Source organism: Arachis stenosperma, chromosome 2, assembly GCF_014773155.1.
Source record: "Arachis stenosperma cultivar V10309 chromosome 2, arast.V10309.gnm1.PFL2, whole genome shotgun sequence".
In the NCBI taxonomy this organism is placed as follows: Eukaryota; Viridiplantae; Streptophyta; class Magnoliopsida; order Fabales; family Fabaceae; genus Arachis; species Arachis stenosperma.
In genome coordinates this window covers 8829277-8855545 of record NC_080378.1, presented here as the reverse complement: position 1 = coordinate 8855545, position 26269 = coordinate 8829277, and the positions used below count along the sequence as shown (strand labels likewise).

General features: G+C 27.0%; 2 protein-coding genes and 1 pseudogene across 2 annotated transcripts; 1 reads left to right on the top strand and 2 right to left on the bottom strand.

The window, feature by feature from the left end:
* Nucleotides 1–1129: 1129 nt before the first annotated feature.
* Nucleotides 1130–2060, top strand: LOC130962486 (hydroquinone glucosyltransferase-like; annotated as a pseudogene).
* Nucleotides 2061–9147: 7087 nt separating this feature from the next.
* Nucleotides 9148–10329, bottom strand: LOC130962485 (uncharacterized). The gene is made up of 3 exons (XM_057888694.1): nt 10134–10329; nt 9459–9738; nt 9148–9352 (listed from the first exon to the last, which is right to left on the bottom strand). Exons 1-3 carry the CDS (start codon nt 10327–10329, stop codon nt 9148–9150), a joined length of 681 nt encoding a protein of 226 aa, XP_057744677.1.
* A 3767-nt stretch (nt 10330–14096) lies between these two features.
* LOC130962484 (hydroquinone glucosyltransferase-like) lies at nt 14097–15584 on the bottom strand. The gene has a single exon (XM_057888693.1). It carries the CDS (start codon nt 15582–15584, stop codon nt 14097–14099), a length of 1488 nt encoding a protein of 495 aa, XP_057744676.1.
* Between the last annotated feature and the right edge of the window lie 10685 nt (nt 15585–26269).

Here is a 26269-nt window from a genome sequence, read left to right as displayed (position 1 = left end):
ATTATTAAAAAGTATTAATCCTAACCTTCTCTATTGATATTTAATATATTTTATTATTAATCGTATGAAAATTTTTTGGCATCAAAATTGTTAAATAATTTATTTAACATGCTTATATTTTAATAAAAAATATTAAAAAATATCAGAATTTATTATTTTTTGCTATTAATATTTAAAAATATAAAATAAAATATTTTATTAAATTATTAAATTAAATAAATTAGACTAAAAAAAATTAAATAATAACAAAAAATAATAAACATTTTTTTTATTTTAGCTCTCACTTTCACATGATCCTGATGACTCCGAACTTGTGTAACACCCGGACAAATCACAACCGCTTCTTATAGTTTATAAAATAAAAGTATAGGTATACAATAAAAATACTAAATAATGTGAATAATGAATATATTAAAAGTTTATTTTACTAAGTATGCAGATAATTATTCTAATATTAAGATTTAGGTAAATAATTTAAAAGTGTAATGAGTTTTGATTTGATTAGTAGTTGTTCATGTTGTTCAAAAAAATTATTAGTTAACTACCATAACCCATTTATAAATGCATCCAAGTTCCATGAATATGGAGTTGGAGATGGAGATGAAGAAGAAAACATGTATTGCTATGGTTCCATGCCCACTAGCCCAGGACATGGCCATCTCATACCACTTTTTGAGTTTGCAAAGCGTTTTATTCTTCATCACAGAGATGATTTCCATGTCACCTTCCTTATTCCCACTCTTGGTCCTCCTTCTCCTTCCACCAGCGCCATTACCTTCAAACATTGGCTTCACTAGCTTTTCTCCCTCCGGTCAACATTCAAGACCTTCATATTCAGACCCACCACCCCGTTCCCCAGATGATTCTCGCCGTTCGCCACACTCTCCCCTCTCTCAAAGACGCATTAGCTTCATTATTGAGTTCTCGAACTAACCTTGTTGCTTTATTTCTTGACGTGTTCTCCCTCGAAGCACTTCATCTCGCTAAAGAGTTCAACATCTCTTCCTACGTTGCATTTGCCTTTGGCGCTGCAACACTCTCCTTCGTTCTTTCCTTTCCAAAGTTTGATGAAAACTTCTCTTCCAAATTCGAATCCGAATCCAAGTTTCTTGACTTGGAATAACGAACAATGGCTGTTCCTGGTTGTGATTATGCTTCTTTCAAGGTGAAGGACCTTCCATATCCGATTCTGTTTTCGTCGATCAGGTAAAATCTACACACTATTTCTCAGTGTGTGCCAGAAAGCCTCTTTGGTTGATGGAATCATGGTGAATACCTTCAATGATTTGGAACCAGAGGTTATGAGAGTTTTACACAACAGTTCTCATCCTTCTCGTTCTATCTTTTCGGTTGGACCCATTGTTGCTCAACGCAACCAAAACCAAGATGAGAAGATTGATGAATGTGTTACATGGTTGAACCATCAGCCCATGCAAATCTGTGTTGTATATATGTTTCAGGAGTGGTGAAACGCTCTCTCAGGAGCAAGTAAATGATATAGTATTTGGATTGGAATTGAGTGGACATAAATTCTTGTGGATAGTGAGAATCCCAAACAACATTCCGAGCTCTGGTTATGTTATTGGACAAAAGGAGGATCCAATTCAATACTTGCCACCGGGTTTTGTGAGAGAACCAAAGAACAAGGCCTAGTGGTTCCATCATGGGCACCACAAATTGAGATCCTTTCTCATGGCTCCACTGGTGGGTTCTTGAGTCACTGTGGTTGGAACTCAACGCCTGAGAGCATTGTTTATGGTGTTCCCGTGATTGCGTGGCCATTGTTTGCTGAGCAGAGAATGAATGCAATAATTCTGCTCACGCATGTGCTCAGAGTTGCAGTGAGGCCAGAGGGTGAAGAGGATGGGGTTGTGAACAGAGAAAAAATTGCCAAAGTTGTGAAGAGAATCATGGACCACGGTAATGAAGAAGGGTTGGAAATGAGAAAGAGGATTCAAGAGTTGAGTTATGCTGCTGCTGCTGCAGCACTCAGTGAAAATGGCTCTTTTGCCAAGGCACTCTCTAGTCTTGCACATGAATTACTGAACAAGAACGTTTAACTGTTTAAGTGCCAAAGTTTCATGCATGTTGACAAAAATAGTTGTTTCATCAGATGTGGTAACAAATAAAGCTTATTGTTATAGTTTTTGTTCTTTCTCTATTATCAATGTTGAGTCAAATTGCTAAGTTATTAGGAATGAGTTTTTTTTAATTAAATTTAATTATTAATTTCACATAAATTTAATTGAATTTTCATTCATTATTAGTATAAATAAAAAAATTTTAAAAATTGATAAAATTTGATTATGCAACGAGTAATATTTGAGAGATAATAATCCAAATTAATCCTATCTTATTAGAATAATTTGTGGCGACCATCATAATCTTGTTAAGATAATTTATAGTGATCAAATTTAAGATTTATCACTTACCTTCTTATTTATATCACTATATGAGAACAATAGTGAAATCCTTTATAATTATATACTTATTATTTGTTATATCTAATAATATTATTCAATTATTCAATAATAATTAAAACATTTAAAATATAATAATTATTTCATTAGCGTGGCCATATGTTATGTGTTATGCGCATGAGGATATAAAATGTGGTGGAAACTCACTTCCACGTGTTATTATTTGGTTTTAAAAAAATGTGTTTATTTTATATAAATAATTTAATTAAAAAATTAATTGATATAATTATAATGTTAGATTTTTTATCGTAATTTATTTTAAAAATAAATTGATTAATTTAAATTGAGAAATTATAATTAATTGTTTATTATATAATTTTTTTAACTAAAATTATAATTAAAAATTATTAAAAAATAAAATTATCTAGTATATTAGACCAGCTCAATATTAATAAGATTTTTTATTTCTATTACAAAATATAAAAAAAATTTAATTCTCAAAAAAAATTTATGCTATTTTTTAGGATTTAATTTTTTTTATTGTGTTTTCATAAAATTTGCACAAAATTTACCTATCACACTGACTAAACTTATTTATTTACGTAAAATTTGTCTATAGACTCAGCAAATTTGTTTACGTTTTAATACGATTTGAATTGTATTAGTATATTTTTATTTTTTAATCAATTTAATTTTATTTAAATAATTAAAATTTTAAATTATAAAATTTGTATTAGTTTATAATTTAAAATTTAAATAGATATAATTTAAATTAATGATTTATAAAATTGTATGTATTCGTATCATTATACTCATGATTAATTATATTTATTCAATTTTTTTAAAAAAATAACGGTTGTTAATTTTTTATTAACAAATAAATACACTTATATTATTTTTAAATTAAGATTTTTTAAATAAATATACTCTTATTATTTTAATTTTTTAATTTAAATAAACATATTTGTGTTATTTTAAATAAAATTAAAAATTAATATAAGTAGGTTTATTTAAAATTTTAATATTTTAAATAAACATACTCTATTATTTTAAATTTTTTTAAATTTAAATTAACGTATTCATATTATTTTAAATAAGTATATTCTTTTAATTTAAAAATAATATGAATGTATTTAAATAAAAAAATTAACAACCGTCACTTTTTTTAAATCGAATAAATATAATTAATCATATGAGTACAATAATATAAATACATATATTTTTATAAATTATTAATTTAAATTATATCAATTTAAATTTTAAATTAAAAATTAATACAAATTTTATAATTTAAAATTATAATTATTTAAATAAAATTAAATTGATTAAAAAATAAAAATATACTAATACAATTCAAATCGTATTAAAACGTAAATAAATTTACTGAGTTTATAAACAAACTTTACGTAAATAAAAAGGTTTAGTCCATGTGATAGGTAAATTTTATGCACATTTTATGAAAATACAATAAAAAATTTTAAATCCTAAAAAATAGCATGATTTTTTTTAGAATTAATTTTTTTATATTTTATAATAAAAATAAAAAATCTAATTAACATTGAACTAGTCTAATATACTAAATAATTTTATTTTTTTAATGATTTGTAATTATAATTTTAGTTAAAAAATTATATAATAAATAATTAATTATAATTTCTCACTTTAAATTAGTCAATTTATTTTTAAAATAAAATACGATAAAAAATCTAACATTATAATTATATCAATTGATTTTTTAATTAAACCATTTATATAAAATAGACCTATTTTTTTTAAATCAAATAATAATTCGTATCATCTATTTAAAAATAATTTTATGTGAAATTGACTATCTACCCTAAAATGTTGGGTGGCTGTACGTGCTCAACAACTTACGTCCATATTTACCCTTCTCTTATCATCATTCATGATAAATATAAAAAAAAAAATTTATTTATTATTTCATACCAAAAGTGGTGTCCACGGCTTACATAATTTCTTAATATCAATAGTGAAAAAAAAATGAATAAAGGATAAATATAATCTATAATTTAATCTAATAATAGTAGGATTGATATATAAATGGTGGACTTCAAATTGTTTACTATACAAATAACATATCGTCAATTCAATAATATATTAATATGGTGCATTTTACTCTACTTTTTTTTAAATAAAAGATAAATTATTCTTTGTGATATATATAATAATTATTAATAAATTATTCTTTTATTATAATTTTAAGATTTACGTTATCTTTTTTTTTTCAATTAAAACTATGTTTTTTTTTTAAATTTGATAACAATATCATTTATGATTTTCACTAAATACACCTCTTTTTCTCTAAATTTAAAATCTAAATTTTTTTCAAATCTCATAACCATTTTCAATTAATTAGATTATCTTTAATCTGTTTGGTTGAATATTCATTTTTTCCAATTACGCCTCTTTTAATTACTCTCTTTATCTCTCTCTTTTATACAATTTTTTTAAGATAAAAAAAATAACATTTTTATCTTCTTTATTTTTATCCATTACTTTAATATTAAAAACAAATAATATAGAAAAATATATAAAAAGAAGTTGTGCATATATCACTAATAATCAACATTAAAAATTTTTGCCATTACATCTCTAATTAGATAAAAATTTATTTATAGTTGTTTTTATGTAAAATTAATAATTAAAATTATTAGTTATTAATTTAGTTAAATTTATTAATTATCTAAAAATATTTATTTATGAATTTTATATCACCTAAAAATAAATGCATATATATTTTTAATCTGTAATTAATATCCGCTGAATGACACGTTGAATTTGGCAAATCGATTACCTTTCTGGGTCCTCATTTATTTATCTGTAGAAGTCCTCATCATGGCCTCATTTATTATTTATCTATGCGTCATGGCGAATGGAGAGCCACGAACTTCACCTAACTTTTGTGCATCAACGTCCTTAACGAATGGAATCAAATGGCCATGGCCATGGCATGGAACCATTGCAATACATACCTTCTTTCCCATGCTCGATCACACACACACACCTTCTTCCTTGGAAAGTACGAGGAGCCAATAAAATATTTGTACAATATATACAATGAAAATTTATAGAGTATTAGAGATATAATCATTAGTGTTACCTTTTTCGATCAGTTAAAGCTTTTGGGATGAGTGGTATTATGACATGGTATTAGAGTACTAGATCCGAAAGATCAAGAGTTCTATCATTGGTGAATCCCAAAATCAATTTAAATTTTTCGAAAGATGTTTATTATCCCTAATACTCAGATGATTATTTTAGATAGTATGTGAGATGTTCATTTTATAATTGAATAGCCCATTATACATATTGTACAAATAGTCCATTGTCTCCCTAGTAGGATCCTATATATATTCTTAACTTTAATTGGGTTAGGTTCATAAATTTGTTTCTAGAAACACTTGAATTTGATTGATGCCATAAAAGTAGTTTTTTTTATCAATGTTATAAAGTCATTGCAATTTATTATTTTTATTTAATAATTAGTTAATAATATTTAAAAATATTGACTAAAAAAATAGTATTAGACCGTTAGATTAAAATGTTAAATTGCTAACTAAAAATATTAATTAATATAAATTAAAATTATTAATCCTTGAATTTTTTTTGTGAGTGATGTTACATAACTAAAATTTTTTAATAATCAAATTTAACTAAATTAATCTAATAATTTATTGTTATCACAAAAGCTGTTCAAATAAATGTGTAAATTGATGCTCTAAATAAGATAAAAATTGAAATATATTAAAATATTCATTAAAGTATAATATAATTTCACTGTGAACTTAATTATAAAAATATTTATTTACCTAATACTTTTGTATTTTTATATTTTACGAAAAAGATATATTTTGTCTGAGAATAATATCTAATAGTGGAACATATATACGTCTCTTTTAATATTAAAAACAAATAATGTATAAAAATAATTAAAAAATAATAATATTTAAAAAATAAAAAGAATCAACCAAAACATCCGTTTAAATTTATTTTGTTTAATATTTATTAATTATTATGATATTTAATAAATACTAAACAAAATAAATTTATGTAATTTTTTTTAATAATTTGGTAAAAAAAAATTGTGCATATATCACTAATCAACATCAAAACTTGCCGTTACATCTCTAATTAATATCCGCTAAATGAGACGTTGCATACTTGCATTTGGCAAATCCGTTACTTTTCATGGTTCTCTTTTATTATTGCAATTATATAATTATACTATATGTACACGTTAAGATTAATAATTAAAATTAATTATTATAATAAAATATATATTAAAAATTTTGAATACGAAATTCATAATAAAAATAAATTAAATTATATATTTATATAAAAATATATAATAACTAATTTTAATAATTAATTTAAGGTATAAATAATATTTTTATTATTCTTGTTTATCGTCCGTCATGGCAAATGGAGAGCCACAAACTTGACCAAACTTTTTTTTCTAAAAGGATGTCCATTTTGTCCGAGGGTAAATCACATAAATAAATTATTAGTTTTTAATTACATAAATATCCTAAATATAAAAAAATTATACAAAAATTTAAAAAATTATGTAAATCGAAGTAACCTAATTTAATTTACTTTTATTTCATATAAATCAAATTAATATAATTTAATTTATCTTATTTTGATATAAATTAAAGTAATATAATTCAATTTATGTTGTATTCGCATAATTTGAATCAATACAATTCGATCTACATTACTGTATTTATATAATTCGATTAATATGATTTGATTTATTATGGAGATTTGTAACATATATCAAATTTAAATAATTTTGCATGAATTGATAAATCTTGATAAATAGAATCTAATAGATTTGATTTGCTAGTATAGACATGCATTTGATTAAATCAAATTGATTTAATTCGATTTACTAAGAAGCGTGTGTTATATATAAATATGATTAGAACATGAAGTGTTTGATAGAGGTAAATTCACAATAGTTAGTAAAGATAATTTTTTAGTTCTAATGCACTACAAAGGTACAATTAAAAAAAAAAAGCGAGTCAGAATAAAATTTACTTATAAGGATCCATTGAGTATTTTTATCAAACTTTTTACAAATTTTGTTGATTTTCAGAATACCATATTACAGAAATTGGAACTTCATGGAATGAAACAGAAGTTATTTAATAGAATTTCAATTTCTGTTATTCGCGATAGGGTGAAATACGAATCGTTTGTGATAGACAATAACAAAGATTTGCAAGTTTTATTTTACAATCGTCGCCAATTTTTTGAGGTGAGAATCCATGAACTATTTGCCAAATTTAGGGATGTGGTCTTTAGTTTAGGAGAATCGAACCGGAATCATCAATAATCAGTACCAATGGCAGCAGCGACGACTATGACGAGCACAAGGAAGAACGATGACATCGACTAGACTAATAGTAAAGAGAATAACGTAGCACAAAGAAATATTAAAAAATTAGAGATTTAATTTTTAGTATCTAAATGCAAAAAGAGAAGAAAAAAAATGTGAAAAAAAATTCCACGTTAGTCAGGAAATAAAAGGATCGGAGTAATAATTATTTTAGCTTTTAAAGTAAGTTTAATCTTAACCATTAAATTTAAGCCAACGATAATAATTATATTATCACATTTTCATATAAACAACTCATTCATAGTATATATATATATATATATATATATATATATATATATATATATATCCCTTGTTAACCAAGCTTAACACCTACTTGACTCTAACAAAAAAAATTAACTAACCAAAATGATATTGTTCACGTAATTTTGAGATAATTAATAACAAGTCATTTAAAATAATTTAAAATTATATTTGAAATAAATGTATAATATTAGATATAATAAACATGTAATTTTAATATTATATATAAAATTATAGATATTAAATTAATAGATTTAGTTAATTGTATGCTAAAATACGTGTTATTAATGAAAAATTTTAAATATATTTATTTAATAAATATAAAATAAATATATTAAAAATTTAAACATTTTATATTTTTAATAGAAACTTTCTTATTTTATATTTTTCTAACATTACTGTTTTTATAATAATTATTAAATTTTTAATTTTATAATCCAATCAAATTACCATTTAAACTAATTAAAATGCTTATAATATTTGATAAGACTGATTTTATGAGATCCATATAACAGTATTCATATTATATATCATTTATAATCATTAATTAGACTCTGATTTACCTCCATTTTTATCTGATCTATCTCTAATGCAAGAGTATGAAACAACGAGTTACATGACTGGTGGCACCCACTTATTGATGTTAACTTGATGGTAGTACCATGGGGAAACTATTTATTTGGATTTGCCATTAAGGAAGTATTCTTATTAGATACATAATGACTTAAGAGACATTAGGGTTTGGTTTTGATGGTCCCCGGTACAAATAGAGATAGAGTATATATTTATTTTGGTTCTCAAAAATTTTTTGGATAAAACACTTTAGTTTTTTATTAAAATTAATTATTTGATTGATCCTTAAAAATTAATTTTATCAGTCATTTAGGTTTTTGTTTTATTAATTCTAACGTAGGATAAAATGGTCATTAACAATTGGGATAAGTATTGTTTTGATCCCTAACATTATGAGTCAGAATCGAAATCGTTCCCAATGTAATTTTCGATTTAGAATCATCCTTAACGTTTTTTTTCGTATTAAAATCGTTCTTTTAATTTTTTTTAGACAAAAATATCCTCACCACTACTAACACAATTACTTTCTCCTCCACCACCACCACCACCACCAACACTAACACCACCACCACAACCAGCACCAATACCAATACCAACACCAACACCACCACCACCACAACCAGCACCAATACCAATACCAACACCACCACCACCACCACCACCACCACCACCACCAACTCCAACACCACCACTAACACCAACACCAAGAACGCCAAACAACAGTAACAACACCAAACAACACCAAATCAAGAAGTAGAAACAGAAAGCAAGAAAACAGAAAGTAAGAAAGCAGAAACAAGAAAACAGAAAGCAAGAAAGCAGAAGCAAGATGAGGCGGCGAAGCAGAAAGCGATGCAGATGAGGCGGCGAGGTGGCGAGGTTGCGAGGCGGCGAGGCGGCAAGGCGACGGTAGTGGCTCGCGTTTCCTCTCTCCCTCGCAATCCCCAACGGCGACGGCCACGACGATGGCGACGGCGGCTCCAAGCTTCGCCGCCGCCGTCCCCTTCCCCCTCCCCTCCCCCTCCCCGTCTCCCTTTCCCCCCACCCCCACCTCGCGTCTTTTCCCCTCCCCCCGGCCTCCACACGCGTTGTTTTATATTTTTTTAATTTATAATTTTTTTAAAACAGGGGTAGTTTAGGAATAAAATTAAAAATTTTATTAAAAAGGACGATTTTAACACGAAAAAAAAGTTAAGGATAATTTTAAATCGGAAATTACGTTGGAGACGGTTTCGATTTTGACCCTCAACGTTCGGAACCAAAACAATACTTATCCCTTAACAATTCTAACAGAGAACAAAATGATTCCTGACAACCTCTGTGCAGAAACAACATTATTTTCTCCCAATTTCTATCATATCTCGCATAATCCTAACAGTTTAAGATTACAACTTCAAGCTACATGTGCACACTCTGCAACTTCAATGTTCACAAGAAGAAAAATCCTCAACTTATTTTTAACCAATTCATACTCATGAAACTAATGACTATATCTCTCAAGTACTTATCGTCTTTGATGGATCCAATGAACCTAGATAGCAAGTTCGATTTGTTAAGACCCGTCAATGTCGTCACCATCTCCCTCCTCCACTGCCCTATTATTTTCATGGCCACATTGTCCACCACTCCGATCGCTTCTTTCATCTTCTTCTCCAAATTAATGTTCATTAATCGCTTCAGTTTTCATATGAGCAGTGACGGTGACATTGCTTGCTATACTGATAGCTTGGATGCAAGGTTGAAGCTGTCTACCAGCTTGGACTCTGAAAGAGAAGGAATGAAGCACTTGGGGTCCATTCTAAATGAGAATTTTACATATGATGTCGAAGGAGAATCTTCTCGTGATGTCCTAGTGTCCAACAATCTATATTGCTTGGCATAAAATGGAGAAAGGCGTGCCCTTAAGGTAGTTATAGAACTTGTTATTGAGGATGTAGTGGACGTTGTCGGAGTTGGAAGTGATGCTGTTATCGAGGATGTGGAGGTATATGTTTTTGGTGGGAAAAATGGGAAGAAGGTGGGTATACTAGTAGTTACAGATATTTAGAAAGTGTGTGGTTCATGACATGTTGAGATAGGTGTGACACGTGTGGCAGTTACACCATGACTTGATTTTGAAGTTGAAGATGAGGAAGGAGAAAATGAAGAAGAAGACTGTAAAGGTGAAGAAGGAGAGTATGAATGTTAAGGTTATACGAGATATGATGGAAATTGGGGGAGAACGGTGTCGTTATCGAACAGAGGGGGTTAGGGATCATATTGTTTTCTATTAGAGTTGTTAGGAACTATTTTATCTTCTGTTAGAGTTGTCAAAAACTATTTTATCTTCCGTTAAAATTGACAAAATAAATAATCTAAGTGTATGATAAAATTAATTGTTATAAACCAATCAAATAATTAATTTTAGTTAAAAACTAAAATATCTGCTATAATTTTTTAAAGACTAAAATATATGCTCGTATAGAGATATATATCAAGCAATAAAAATGCTAGGTAGTTTATACTATAAAGTAGATGAGGCATGACTTAATGTTCCCTTGGAAAGAAGAGAGCAGTAATTGAACGATGTTTTCAATGCACCGCCAAAGATGGTGGTGGTCCGATGCAATAAATATTATATTTTAGAAAGAGGATCGGAGAACAAAATTATTTTTTAAATAAAATGATATAGTTGGTCAATGAATTAGTCAAATTTAATTCTCACTTTATATTTTATAAATAAAACCAAATTTCACAGACACTCAAATCTCTTTGGGTCACATTCTTATCGTGCGTAGAAGTGTAGAACCATATTATATTTTATCAAAAAACATTTTTATACTAAATAGATAAATAAAAAGATATAGAGCGCCACAACGTTCACACATACAAGATTTTTTTACGGAAATAAAATAAAATAAAATAAAATAAATCCATACTTATTAGAGTTTTAAACTGAAATTTATTACTATTTGTATGAATCATGCTATTCTGTTACGATTTAATTTATTAATAATATTATATATACTGTCTTTTATAAATAAATTGTTATAAGATAATGTGCTTTATTTACAAAAGTATTTACTCACAAATCCAACACATATATTATTTTTACAAAGAGACAAATAGTTAATATCCTACCATGATTTATGTACAATAATAACCAAGTGCTTAACATATTGAATTTTGTTGAGCAACAATCAAACAAAAGATGAAGAAACATAAGTTATGAATAATATTTATAAACTTAAAATAAGAAAACATCAAACAATAAAACACAAAGTTTAAATTGACGGAGTAAAATCTCTAATAAAACAATCGTAATGCATTTCATTCAAAAAGATATATAAAACTTAAGACCCTAATATTGTATTTCTAGACAAAATTAATAGAAAAAATAAAGTATTACGTACAGTTAATCGCAAACTAGTATTTGAAACATATTGTATTAATGTATTTTGTCTTATAATTAATTTCTCAAATATGTATGACCACACTTGTAAAACAATTAAAAAGTTAAACAAACATAATATACTTTGATGAATTTACAGACAAAAACTTCTAACTACATTTTTTCGATTCCCTTCTACAAATCATAAATATTTTCCTGATGATAATTTTTTATAATCTTTATTTGAAAAAAATAATTGTATGAAATTTTCCTAATCATAGTATTCCTAATTTTAACAAAAATATACACAAACACAAGGCAAATATATTATTTCTTATGAGAAATTTGGTTGTAGATGCTATGTATTTTAAATAAATCCTAATAAATTGTGAGTCTAACTTTTTTAAACACAAAATTAACCAAAGTATTAATGCAATATGACTAAGAATAATAAATTAATAATGTTCAAATTCTAATTGTTTATTTGTAAAAACTTTAATTAGCAACTAATATAAAAAAAACCTATTCATCAAAGATTTAATAATTAATATAATTTTTTTATTTTACAATTGTAGTCATACATATTTAAAAAATTAATTAGACAAAGTATAATATGTTTCAAATACTAGTTTGCGAGTAATTATAAGACTTTTTTTTATTAATTTTGCCTAAAAATGTAACATTAGGGTCATAATATATATATATATATGTTTTGTTATATAAATTTATGATTTTTTTGTTATATATGAAAATGTTATTTATAACATATTTTTTATGTGCTCTTTGTTTTTTATTCTACAAAATTTGATGTGTCAATCATCTAATTATTTATACATAAATCATGACAAGTTATTGAATGTTTAATTTAATTTGTCTCTATATATAAATTATGCTAAACTATTGGATTTTATGTACAAATTTAAAAGTCCATAACCATGTTACAATTCATGTGTTAAAATATAATGTTAAATTTATGAGTAAGAGTGTGTTTGATTTTGTGTTGCGAAGGAGAGAAGCGCGTTTGAGTTTGTTAAATGCTTTATTTTTGTGTTTGGTAATTTTTTTTAGGTAAAAATTCAGTGAAGTCGACTTTACGTAAAATTGATACATGAAAATTTTTAGATGAAAATTTAGTCAAACAAGTCAAATAATCTAACGGCTCTCAAGTATCAATTTCACATGAAGTTGACTTTACCTGAATTTCCACCTTTTTCTATCTTCTTAAATGCAAAAGTGATTTCTACCTTCAACCCATATTTATCAAAAGCTATAACTTCTAGTTTTTATGTTAATTTTTTTTTTTTTTACGTTAGATTGACATTTATTTTATCAATTATGTCCTTCATTATTTATATATTTATTTTTTTATAATATTTTTCTCCAATACTCTCTTATGCATATTATTATTTTTTATAAAAATTCTATTATTTTTTGTTTATATGAGTTTTTTTACTGTTATTTTTTATTTTTTTGTATAGAATATTTATTTTATTTAAAGAATATTAAGAATATTAAAAAAATATTAAAATTTATTTAAATATTTAAAAAATATAAGATAATATAAAATAATTATTTAAATTTATTTTTTTGTAAATTTTTATTTAAAAATTATTTTGAATAATATAATTCAAATAATATTTAATTTACTATAATCCATCTTAAATAAAAATTACCAAATATAAATTACTTTAATATCAATGCAATCTTAATCAAAATTAATTTTATACAAACTTCTGTTTACCAACGTAAATCTAAACACATACACACTAAACCTCTACAATTTATAAATAAATAATAACATCCACTTACCTGAAAAGATTTATATAAACTTATTTTATTATTTTATTCCAGTGAAAAGATAACACACCAAAACAAAATACAATAGATATATAAGAGTAGAAGTAACAAATAAAAGGCCAAGACAGCATTTGGTTTTAGTTTATATTTTTATTTTTAGTGTTTTCTTTATTTAAAATTTTATTAAAATAAAACATAAAATTTAAAATATAAAAAATACTAAAAATAAAAATAAAAATAAAAAATAAAAACATAAATCAAAACCATCCTAATTTGACATGCTTTTCCAAATGAGTGCCAACTTTGAGAGTGTGATTGTGGAAGATCCATGTTCCATGATAGCACAAGCAGCAGCTTCTTTCAGTTTCTCCATTCTTCTCCTAACTTCTTCTCCTTCTGAACCCTCCATGAGCCTCTTTACAAGATTAGTTATCTCCTCTTTTAGGACCACACAATCATTATTATTATTTTTATTATCATCATCATTATTTGGCTTTAGAGCAATTCTGAGTGCATCAGTAACCAAAGCAGCATTGGTTCTCTGTTCAGCAAAGAGAGGCCACGCTATCATTGGCACTCCCTTCACCACACTCTCAAGAACCGAGTTCCATCCACAATGACTCAAGAATGCACCAACTGAACCATGACCAAGAACTTCAATCTGAGGTGCCCAGCTTCCCAAAATCAAACCTTTCTCCTTTGTTCTCTCTACGAACCCTTCTGGCAAGAAACTCAAAGGGTCAGCACCCTCATCACTTAGGTAACTAGCATATGCCTTATCATTAGGTTCTCTCACATTAACCCACAAGAATCTATGGCCGCTAAGTTCCAAACCCAAAGCAAGCTCTTTGATCTGTTCTTGTGAGAGTGTTCCACCACTCCCAAACGAAACATAAAGAACCGAGTTTGATGGTTGATTATCCAACCATTTCAAACACTCCCACCCATTATTATTTCTATGATTATGGCCACTAGTTTGTGTAATGGGTCCAATTCCATACACAGGAGGGTTAGCTTCTTCTTGTGATTGTGACAATAATGCTTTGAATGCTCCTTCTTCCATTTCCATGAAGCTATTCACCAAGATCCCATCAGCGAGAAAGTAGTCCTTACACCTTTGAAGATACAACTTGTATGCCAAGCTAGACCTGTCTTGAACACTGTTAGGAAGATTTTTGCCATGAACAGAGATGCAACCAGGAATTTGAATAAGGTTCGGGTAATCCCTAAACTCACAAGGAACTATTTGATCAAGATTTGGTGAGTGAAGGCACAGAGATAGCAACATGGCAGAACAAGCGAAGTAGATGTAGGACAAGGGTTTGAGTTTGAGTTCGAGGTCCTTACTTAGATGCAGTACTTCGTGTGCTATGGCATCAACCACCAAAGCAACAAGGTTGTTTTTGTTGTTGAGTGTGTTCAAGGCTTCGCGTATGGAAGGCATGGATCGAGAGACTGCAAGCGAAATCTGAGCTTCAAGGGAGATTGATGGGTCGTTTCTGAGATCATCGAAGTTGACCGGTGGAAGGAAGATGCAGTGAACGTTTTGAGGGAGAGAATCAAAGAAAAAAGGTTTGGAGGCATTGTTGTTTTGTGAGGGAAGAGTGGGAATGATGCATGTGACATGGAAGCAATGTTCTTTGTGGAGATTAAGGAGTCTTTTTGCAAACTCAAGGATTGAGATTTGGTGGGAAAGTGCAGGGATTGAAACTAGAACTATGTGTGTTGTTGGTGTTTTCTCTTTTTCTTCTTCCATGGATTATGGTAACGGAAGGAAACTAACCTTAATTTGGAACAGAATATAGGGACAATAATAATCCACTGAACATAATACGGAGAGGGTAGAGACGTATCTGTCTTTCTTTGTTTTCATACTTTATGGAAGCATTTATGGTTATTAAATGAAAACATTAAAACAAAAGAGTACATAGTACTGCTTTGATCTGGTGGATCTCTCTTCTCTCTTGCTTTTATATCTAAGAAATTAATTGGAAAATGATACGGGTGTGAAGAAAATCAAAATCAATTTTGGATGCATGATTGATAGAATTTTAGAGAAAAATTATTGATTAAATTTGTATGAAGTTTGATCAAATGGTTAAGTTTAAACATGCATGATGATTTTATATGTGAATGCAAAAAGTTAAAATTTTGTATTCATATCCATGTATGTTTGGTGGTTTGAGTTTGTGTATTCACCTATGTTTAGTGACTTGATTGTATTCATAATAGAAATTTGTAAGAATACAACTTGTATATTTATATTCATGTATGTTGGTTGACTTTATTGATACCTATATAAAGGCTTAAGGTTTGATGTTTCAAAATCAAGATGGAGTTAGAGAACCATTGAGTGCAAGAACTCTTTAATTAGAGTTTTGGAATTCTTTTATATTTGTATTTTGTATACCAAGTTTATTTGGTCTCCCTTCTTGTTGGAGAAAATTTGAATTAATTTTTATGTTTTTTTTTTATATTTAATGAAAAATATTTTATTTTTGTTTATTTCGTTTGAAACTTGAAAGTTGAAAATATACCCTATTTAATTTAGTACCATAGATATTTAAGTTGGTTTGGTCATAATTTTAATATCTCATTAGAGGTTTTAGTTTAGGTGAAATAGTTATAACTTATTTTATACCTCTTTTATATTTATCATATTTTATATATATATATATATATATATATATATATATATATATATATATTTATATTTGGCAATGAAATATTTGTTTGTTGTTTTTTTGGCTTTTAGTCGAACCATGCAGTCCATACTAATAGCTCTCATGTTAAATTTTGTTATTCCGCTTACGCATCACTCTTGTTACTATCTTAAATTCCTAATCATGGGGTTCTGAGATTATTTAATTTTTTTAGAATCACTTAATAGAAGAGTGTTAATCTAAATTTATCTTTTTAATTATTTTTTTAAAAGTATAAAAGATTATTTTTTAATTTGTTTATATTAGTCAATTTTTTTAATTCTAAAAATTATTAATTTTTTGAAGATTTAAGATTTATAATTTAAAATTTAGAATTAAAATTTTATACTTAAAATGTAAAATTTAAGATAAATAAAATAATTTTAAATTAATTAAAAAAATTTGGAACTCTAAGTGTTATTATAGTATGTAGATCCTAAATTCATAAATTCTTAATTATATATTTTAAATTATAAACTTTAATTAAACTCTAAATCTTAAAGTTAGTTAATATGATTAATTAAAATTATTTTTTATATTTTTATTATTTCAATACGTATTTTATATAAATAATTAATTTAATAATTTATTTTTAGTAATTACACAAGATACTATTGTTTTCAACAACCAACTTTTGTCAACACAATGAGTTACATTGCTTTGAAATTCCTATTTATTTATGCTTCACCTAATTAACAGTACAGTATATATATATATATATATATATATATATATATATATATATATATATATATATATATTAAGATGGTCCTATCCTAAATCTCTAGGCAGCCTTTTAATCTCTCAAAAATTTGTTAGTGTCAGAGTTTGAAAAATATGAGTAGCTATAACATTTTTTTTATTATTTATGTTTATTAATTATTATCAAACTAAAATAAACATATAATATTAAATATAATAAATACATAATTATACATAAAATTATAAATATTAAATTAAATAAAATAATTTTAGATTATCTTTTTTAATATTATTCCATGTACTTTTAATCGTTTAGGTTGAAGTTTGAATACAAGAGTGAAGCATAAATCTTTAGTCCACGTATATATTAATGGTGTAATAAGTATCTCTCTCACACATGCATAACAAGCTAGATAAGGATAAAGTGTTTTTTTCTAGAAAAGTAATAATGTTCTTCTTAATATTATTTTTTATCCTATTTAATTATTTGTATTTTAAAATTTTTAAAATAATTCAATAATAGTATACTGTTAATTCTATAAAATTAAAATGAAAGATATTATAGATTTTTCTTACTTTTCATCATTTATTGTATTTTTACGTTTATGCAGGCTAAGTTTTTATCTATTAAATTACCAAAAAAAATTAGAATATGAAAAAATATACCTTTTTTATTAACATTTTTTGTATAGAGTATAAGATGGAATATGTGGAATTATTCTTAAAATATTCAAAAATACAAATATAACGATTAAAATAATAGAGATAACTTTTTTTTAATCAACAAAAAAAAAATAGAGATAACATTTATCTTTAATTTGTTTTAAAAGATTTAAGACAAAAAAAATTATATCCTGTATTATGAATAATTTTTTAAAAATTAATTTAATTTTAAAAATTATATTAAATATTAATATTATAATTTTTTATAAATTTAAAAAATTATTTATAATCCTATCTAAATTAATTCTTAGAATTAGAGAAAAAATTATTTAACCAGCCAAAAATACTTATAATAAACGAAAATAAAATATAAATCAAATACACTCTAATAACTTCGGAATCGATACCATTTGTTTGACCTTTACATATCCCCCTCTCTACTCTCCCATTTGGCCATTTGTGAAAGGTCCAATTTTAGTAAATAATTTAATTAAATTTTAAAAAAAATTTAAATAATATATAATTATATTAAAAATAATTTAATAAATTAATTATTTTTGTGTTTAATTTTTTAATAATAAAAGTATTTATTTTAAAAAAAATAATAATAAAAATTTTTTTATTATAAATTTTTTTAAATTTTTTATAAATATTTAAATAATTTTTTAAAAATTATAATTTAATTTTAAAAATTATACCAAATATTAATATTATAATTTTTTATAAATTAAAAATGAAAAAAATACTTATAAACTTATTCAAATTAGCCATTAAATATAGAGGAAAAGTTATTTAACCAGCCAAAAGTACTTATAACATGGAGCAGGAACAGAAAAAAGAAATGGTTGATAATTTTTTTTCTCCTAATATATAATCAACAATTTCAATTTTATTATATTAACTACACGTTAGATATAAAATTAGCATTTAGCTATCTTTTATCTTAAGTCTTAATAATCTAAAAGTCTAAATTTTTTTGTATTCAATACATTAGAAATATAAAAAAAAACTATTTGTTTAATAACTTCTAATAAAATATTTTACTTTATGATATTTTTAAAATATGTTTCTAAGACATATATTACTAAGGCGGTTTATCTTAGATGGTCCCACGAAAATTTGTGGTGATTTCACCGAATAGTCAACATCTTTTCATTTTAAATTTGTCTATTTTTCACATGCGAAATTTTTTTTTTAATATTAGAATGATAACGGTATTTTTTGAAATATAAATTGTTGAAGTGTTATTTTTAAATATAAAATTATTTAATTAAAAAAATAGAAATTAAATCGTCTGATTTATTAAAAATATAAAAATTAGATTGTCTGATTTATAGAAATATAGAAATCGGATCATTTAATTTATGTTAACAAAAATTAAAAAATTTAAAATACAAAAATAAAATCTTTTAATTTGTGTATTTTTTACAATTTTAAAAAATATTAAAAATTATAATATTAAAATATATTATTACTTTTATTTTTATATAAAAAAAATACCTTCACACACCATTGTGTGACAAATTGGACATAATGCATTCTATAATTATAAAAAAAATTTAGTATCTATAATTTTTGTGTCTAAATTACTTAAAAATAGATATAAAAAAATGAGATTAACTTTTTTATTTTTAAATTCTATAACTAAAATTTAGACATCATAAAATACACCGTTAGTTATAGATTACCACCATTTCCAGTCTTAAAATTCGCGCCAGTAAATAGAAAGCTAGGTCCACAAAATCAACTACCTCGTGACTCATGAGTCATGAATGATGAATCATTCGGCAAAGCAGCTTTTAATGGCGATCGAGGACCACACAATTAGCCAACTATCTTTAGAAAATAAAAATACTTTAGGAAGCATTTCAAGTGTATCGGGAGTACCAGTATACCAATTATTTTAACCGTTGATCTGAATTATAAAAAATATATATAATATATATTAATTAAAATCAACGGTTAAAACAACTAGTACACCGGTGCTCCTTGGTGCACTTGAAATGTTTCCAATACTTTAAGCGATAAAATTGTTTTAGAATATTTTTATAAGTTCAATACTAAAAATTAAATTTAAAAATATAAAAAATTTTAAAAAATTAGTTTGATAATTAAGTATCTTTTTATATTTAAATTATAAAAAAGATATTAATTTTTTATAATTTATTTTAATGTCTAATAATTAAGGTTGTGAGAACCAGATCGGTCAATAAATTGTTGAGATCATTGATTCAATAGTTCATTGATTTGATCGGGATTCAACCGGAGTTCAACCAGTTTAATTAAATATTAAATAAAATTATTAAAAAACCTAAAAATAATTTTAAATATATAAATTCAATAATTTTTAACTTAATAAAATTTAAAATTTCACATAATAAATTATTCATAACTTAATATTAGAGGTTCATAAACAACTTCAAACATCAAAATTTATAACTAAACAACTTCATAGATCATTAAGAAAGAGAATATATTGATACTAAGAAACCCAAAAGAATTTAAATTGGCATGGCTTGTATACATATCATCTAACAACACTTAAATTGTGGCTGTAAAGTATAAATAGATTGAATGATACTATTCAAAATAAAGGTATATTAGTACAGACAAGCATAGTTTGCTGATACATAACAACTAGTTTATCATATGCAGGACTTTGAAATACACTGATTCAGATATATATAAGCACATTGACACTGTTTTTGACTCATGCTTCACAAGAAGACTGTTAGTCTACCATAAGACTTTTCACCTTCAACCCTAGAAGGTTGAATGTGACATGAAAACTTAACAGAAGCATACAATAAAGAGAGACAGGATTTCAACAATTCCGTACTTCACTCAAAAGCAAGCATTTAAGGACTAGTCGAGCCAAATACTTCTACTTATCATGAACTGAATCGACCTGTTATCCCAGCTCAACAATGAATTATCAACAAATAGTAAAATACTATGTTGCTAGATCAAACCTAGGTTGTAATCTTTCCTTGAACCTATATGACTCTAGAGATGATACATAAAACATGAAAGACAAGCAAAACAGCTTCAAGTTCATTCCCAATGTTCCCAAAACAAAAAATTTACATCAAGCCAGAAATTCATAACAAAATACTTCCACAGAATACCCTTTCAGAATGGAACCAGTGCTGTAAGTTGCAAAACACATCACAAACATTTCAATTGAACAGTAATTGTAGATAAAACAAACCTTATCTTTGACACCAACAATGCGATTGAAGACGATAGCTCGGTGCCCTCCCTCAATATTGTACAAGCTGTTTGCAGCTCCATACACAGCAAGACCACCAAAGATGCTAACTTTGAGCAAAGCAGAAAGCCCTCTACCAGGAACATTTGGAACCTTCATGTTATTCATATTGATCTACCCTAACACACAAACACTAATTAGCTAAAAAATTAACCAATAAACAGAACTACATCAATCAAAAAGGGTCCTATAATAACAAAAAAAGCAGAATCAGATGGAGAAAGCGCACAAGAATGTAACAGGCATAAAAGCAAAACGAAATTATGAGAATGAGAAGGCGAGCTCGGCGACGAAAGAGGACGTGGTGGTGGTTGCGGTACCTTTGACGTCGCTGCTCGATGGCGGGATGCGGTGGCGATGGCGATGGGCTGCTCGATTGGTGGCGACGACGGTGGGCTGCGAAGAGAGACGAGCTCGGCAACGAAAGAAGACACGGTGGTGGTTGCGGTGCCTTTGCCGTCTCTGCTCGATGGCTGGATGCGGTGGCGATGGCGACGGGCTGCTCGATTGGTGGCGATGGCGGTGGGCTGCAAAGAGAGGAGAGATTGTTGCTGTGGGTGCTGGGGTGATTCTGATTAGGGTTCAGCTTGTTTACGTTCGTTTAGCCTTTCTTTTCTTTTTTTTATAGAGGCAAAACGACGCCGTTTCGGGGTTATATTTTCAAACCAAAAATCCGCTAAAAAATCGAACGGTTCTGCCAGTTCACCGGTTAACTGCCGGTTTGACCGGTTTTTTACCAAGCGATTTCTAGCCTTACCCGAACTGGTTAGGTGACCGATTCCCGGTTAATCTAGTTGAACCGGCCAGTTCGGTTCGATTTTCAGAACCATGCTAATAACTAAATTTTATGAGATTAATTATTATATTTTAATTATCATTTTATTGTTAAAGGAGAATATTACAATATTAATTATATAAAGATCTAAGAACATCATATGACGAGACCACAATAAAGTATCAAATGATTTATGAGAATAACAACTTATTTTCTTAGTTCAACTTAACTTAAAAGGTATTTCACAGCCTCTAAAAGAGATAACGAGAGGAGTTCATGACATCACAAGCTCAAAATATATGTACTATTCTAAATACGTGTACTAAGATATGATCTCTAACTTAATTATTCTTGTGACCCATGTTAACTTGAGCATCAGAATCCTTGCAGGAACACCCCACCATTGAGAATGACAAACTCGGAAAATTAGCAACTCAAAATAGGATGTTGGCAACATTGTGTCTCCAACCTACTCTCTACAATTTTGGTCAGATAACTCCTAAACTTGGAAGAACAAAAACACTTCTAAATAATGACACCGTCTGGGAACACGTCACTTGTCACATTCCCTTCATTCTAAGTTCTACCCCGAGATGAGTTCAACACAACACATGTTCACAAGATGAATAATGTAAGAAAAAGAGCAAAAAATGCATGGTTAGAAAAGACAAGCATTAAAGCGCATAATACAAAGTGAAAAAAATGTTTACAAATTTACATTTGTGACCATATCACTATAGGCTTCAAATGCTTATAATTGTTAAACCAATTAAATGGTCAATGATTTGGAGGCTTAATAACAACGTAAAAATTGTGAAGAAATCGAAAAAAATTGTAAATTTACTACAAAAATACAACTTGACATCCAGAGATCGAAGTTTATAAAGCAGAAAGATGAAAACTTGTTCTTATGTTGAACATCCTAATTAAACTCTTTGAAGGCAAACCACATTCATACTTAGACACATAAAGGTATGAGTTATTTTATTTAAATTTTTATAAAATATTTTATAGCAGATTATTATTTAAAAAATAATAATATAAAAATTTGTGGAAGAAATTAAACAAAGGAATAATTTTTGAATAATTGTTTATTGAAAAATTTTTTGAGTTAACTAATCTAAATTAGAAAAACCTATCATTCAATTGTCGAAATACTTGCTTTAGATCGAAAAAAATTTTATTTAGATAGATTGCACTTAAATGAAAATTTTACTATACAATTGGTTTAAGAAAAATAATTTTTTTATTTTAAACTCAATACTCTCATTATTGAGTTCGATTTCATCTATAGTAAATTTAATTACTATTGATTCTTACAACTTAAATTTATTTTGATATATCTTTATTGAAATCTCAAAAACTCGGACGCTCGAGCTTACAAGTTACGAGTTGGAGGTACCTACAACGAAAAATTCATGATGAAATCGAAAAATAAAAAAACGAAGAAAAATCAATTTGACATTCAAGGAATATGCAACTTTGATTTAAAAAAAAATCTAACTCCAAACTCATAAATCGAGGTGATATCCTATAATTGATAGAAGTTATGGTCAAAATTCAGACTTTATAAAAAAAAAGTTAGCAAACTAAAAAGCTCAACCTTAAAGGATGAGATGCTTGAGTTGAGATCTAAAATTCAAAAAATCTTTCTTGAAAGAAAGACATACCAAGTTTCGGAGTCTGTTCTAGAATATTTCTATAAGCCTGTTGAGTTAAGAATATAATTAATTTAATGATGATGACAAATATTAATTTATTGGGTTAAACACTCAATTAGTTTTGATTGCTTTATTTAGTGATGCAGATCCAAAAATAAAGTTTACAGTAGTCCAACAAATTAAAAACAAAGAAATAAAGGCTGCTAAATATTAATTGATTCACAAACAAAGCCCATAGAAAGGAAACAAAGAAATCAAGTAGGTTGAAAATGATCCACCAACCAAGTCCAATGCATCCCAAAGAGATAGGCAACCCCAAAGCCGAGTCTCAGTATTGTGCTTCTTCGGGTAAACATGAAAAAAGAGAAAGAGAGCTTCACAGTCAAAGTTCATACACTAGAGAAGAAAGAAAGAAAAAGGTTAACTAAGAAAGCAAAGTCCAATCACATTAATCAAAGGCATGTTAAGCTAAGTCAGAAGTTAAAGGTGATTTATTTTCATTTACATGCAAGTTGATTTCTTCACTTATTCTCCTACTCTCTGCAACACCATTTTTGGAAAGATGAAGAAAATGATGGTTGATAATCTTTGCTGTGAATCGACGGTTAAAGTTATTACTTAGAGCCAAAGCACATTTTCAAGGGTTTGGATTTGAGAGTTTTACTGAGCAAACTCATCTCTACTGAGATGCACTCCTCGATCAAGCAAATGAATCAGATTTAAAATTCTTAATTTAGGGATTGATTGAAAAAAGAGAAGGGATGATTTCTGAAGACCCAAGATTCAAGAAGTTGACTATAGAGGAACCCCAACAGTGGCTCTGACTAAGGTACAAAAAAAAAGTTGAATCTGATTAGAGTTCAAGGAGAGAGAACCCGAGAAAGAGAGCTAAAAGTGAATCCTCACTACTGAGTTTGAAATCTTGGAAGCATTGCACCTATACTAAAGGGAGTACTCTACCAAGATGAAGAACAAGGTTATGAGTTCAGATGCTAGGTTTAGTGCATAGAGTTAAAGTTGTGATTCATCAATCTCCTTCATATTTTACTATTTTGTATTTCTATTTCAATGTATATATTTCTTAGTTTTCTTTGAGAGGTAAAAGGTAAGAAAGAGAGAGAAAAAGCCATAAAGTGAAAAAGGCCGAGAGATACACTTGAGAGAAAAGCCAAGAGTGATTTCAAATTTCTATTGGTTGTATTTTTGTCTTGTGTCATGTACTTGAGAGGTATCCCTTATTAAGTTGGGTAAGCACTTAGTATAATGAGTCTAGGTATTAGCATAACCAAGTCAAGTTCAGGTTGAAACTTGTGTGCCCAGATAGGATTACGTTGAGTCCTAGGGAATTAGTGTATGTAATACTTGGAATATAGTGAAAATTCCACCAATGTTGTGGTGGAGACTGAATGTAGGTTGAATTGTACAAGGCAACTGAATCAGAATATATGACTGTGTCAACTTCTTCCTTTCTGCTTCAGTTCTGTTTTCTGATTTTTATGAGACAAAACTAAATTGTCTCCTGATTTATCCGCTGTGTTGATTAACAAAAAACAAGTTTTAAGTTATGTGTTCAAGGCTTAATAAATCAAAGTTAAAGAAGGTCATAGATTTAACCCCCCTTCTCTAAACTTTGTGAAACCTTCAAAGTCCAATACTAAGAACCGAGTTTAAGAGTATAAGAAGTTCTAAAGGATCGGTTTGATAATTAAGTATTCTATCATATTTCAAAGCATATGTTACAAAGAGGACATTAACTCCTCATAACTCATTCTAATGTCTAATAACTCAATTTTTTGAAGTTAATTGTTATATTGTAACCATCATTCTACTATTAAAGGATGATGTTACAATATTGACTATATAAAGACCTAAGAGCATCATTTGATGAAACCACGATAAAGTATCAAATGATTCATGAAAATAATAACACATTCTCCTAGTTCAACTTAACCTAAAAGACAATTTATAACCTCTAAAGTATGTAAGGAGAGGAGCTCGTGATATCACAACCTCACAATATATGCACTAAGTTATGATCTCTAACTTAGAGTGAGAGAGACGAAGAGAGGGCCGCGGGTGTTAGAGGATTTGGTTAGTGTTTTGGATTTTCCGACCCGACCCATGTTTTCTGGGTTGTTTGGCATTGGCCAAGACCCTTAAAATAAAAGGGTTTATGTATGAATAGAAGTTTAGAAAAAAAAAGGGTTTATGTATGAATAGAAGTTTACAGGATTTTTTAAAATTTAAGGTGGTAACTGATAAGGTTTATGTAAAAAACAATTTAGTAGTTATTCTTAGGCTCAAGTTTTAATAAAGATTATGGTAAAAAGAATAAAAATTAAGACAATTTTTAAAATGAGATAACCACCCAACTTTTAAATAAAATTCAATTCTTTTATTTATTTAGTATTAAAAAAATGAGAACATATTCTATTAATAATGTTATGAGTAATTGATACACATATTTCTTGTCATATTTTAAAAAATAAAATTCCTATTAGTGATTTAAGAAAATAATATTTATATTTATTTATTAAATTTTTTTATGTTATAAAAGATAAATTTTTTTATTAATTGTTTTGAATAAAAAAAAATGGAAATACGTAAGGAAGATATGTATGTAAAAAAAAAAGTATAGTTTGGTTACCTCTTTTAATTGGCCCCTAT

Bases quoted from the DNA above. Each gene is read 5' to 3' on its own strand.
- LOC130962485 (XM_057888694.1), bottom strand. From the start codon at position 10,329: ATGAACATTAATTTGGAGAAGAAGATGAAAGAAGCGATCGGAGTGGTG. The intron at 9,739-10,133 runs GTATGAATTGGT...ACGCGTGTGGAG, and splicing joins TATAGTCATTAGTTTCATGA to GCCGGGGGGAGGGGAAAAGA. The intron at 9,353-9,458 runs GTTTCTGCTTTC...TGTTGGTGTTAG, and splicing joins TTCTTGCTTTCTGTTTTCTT to TGGTGGTGTTGGAGTTGGTG.
- LOC130962484 (XM_057888693.1), bottom strand. From the start codon at position 15,584: ATGGAAGAAGAAAAAGAGAAAACACCAACAACACACATAGTTCTAGTT.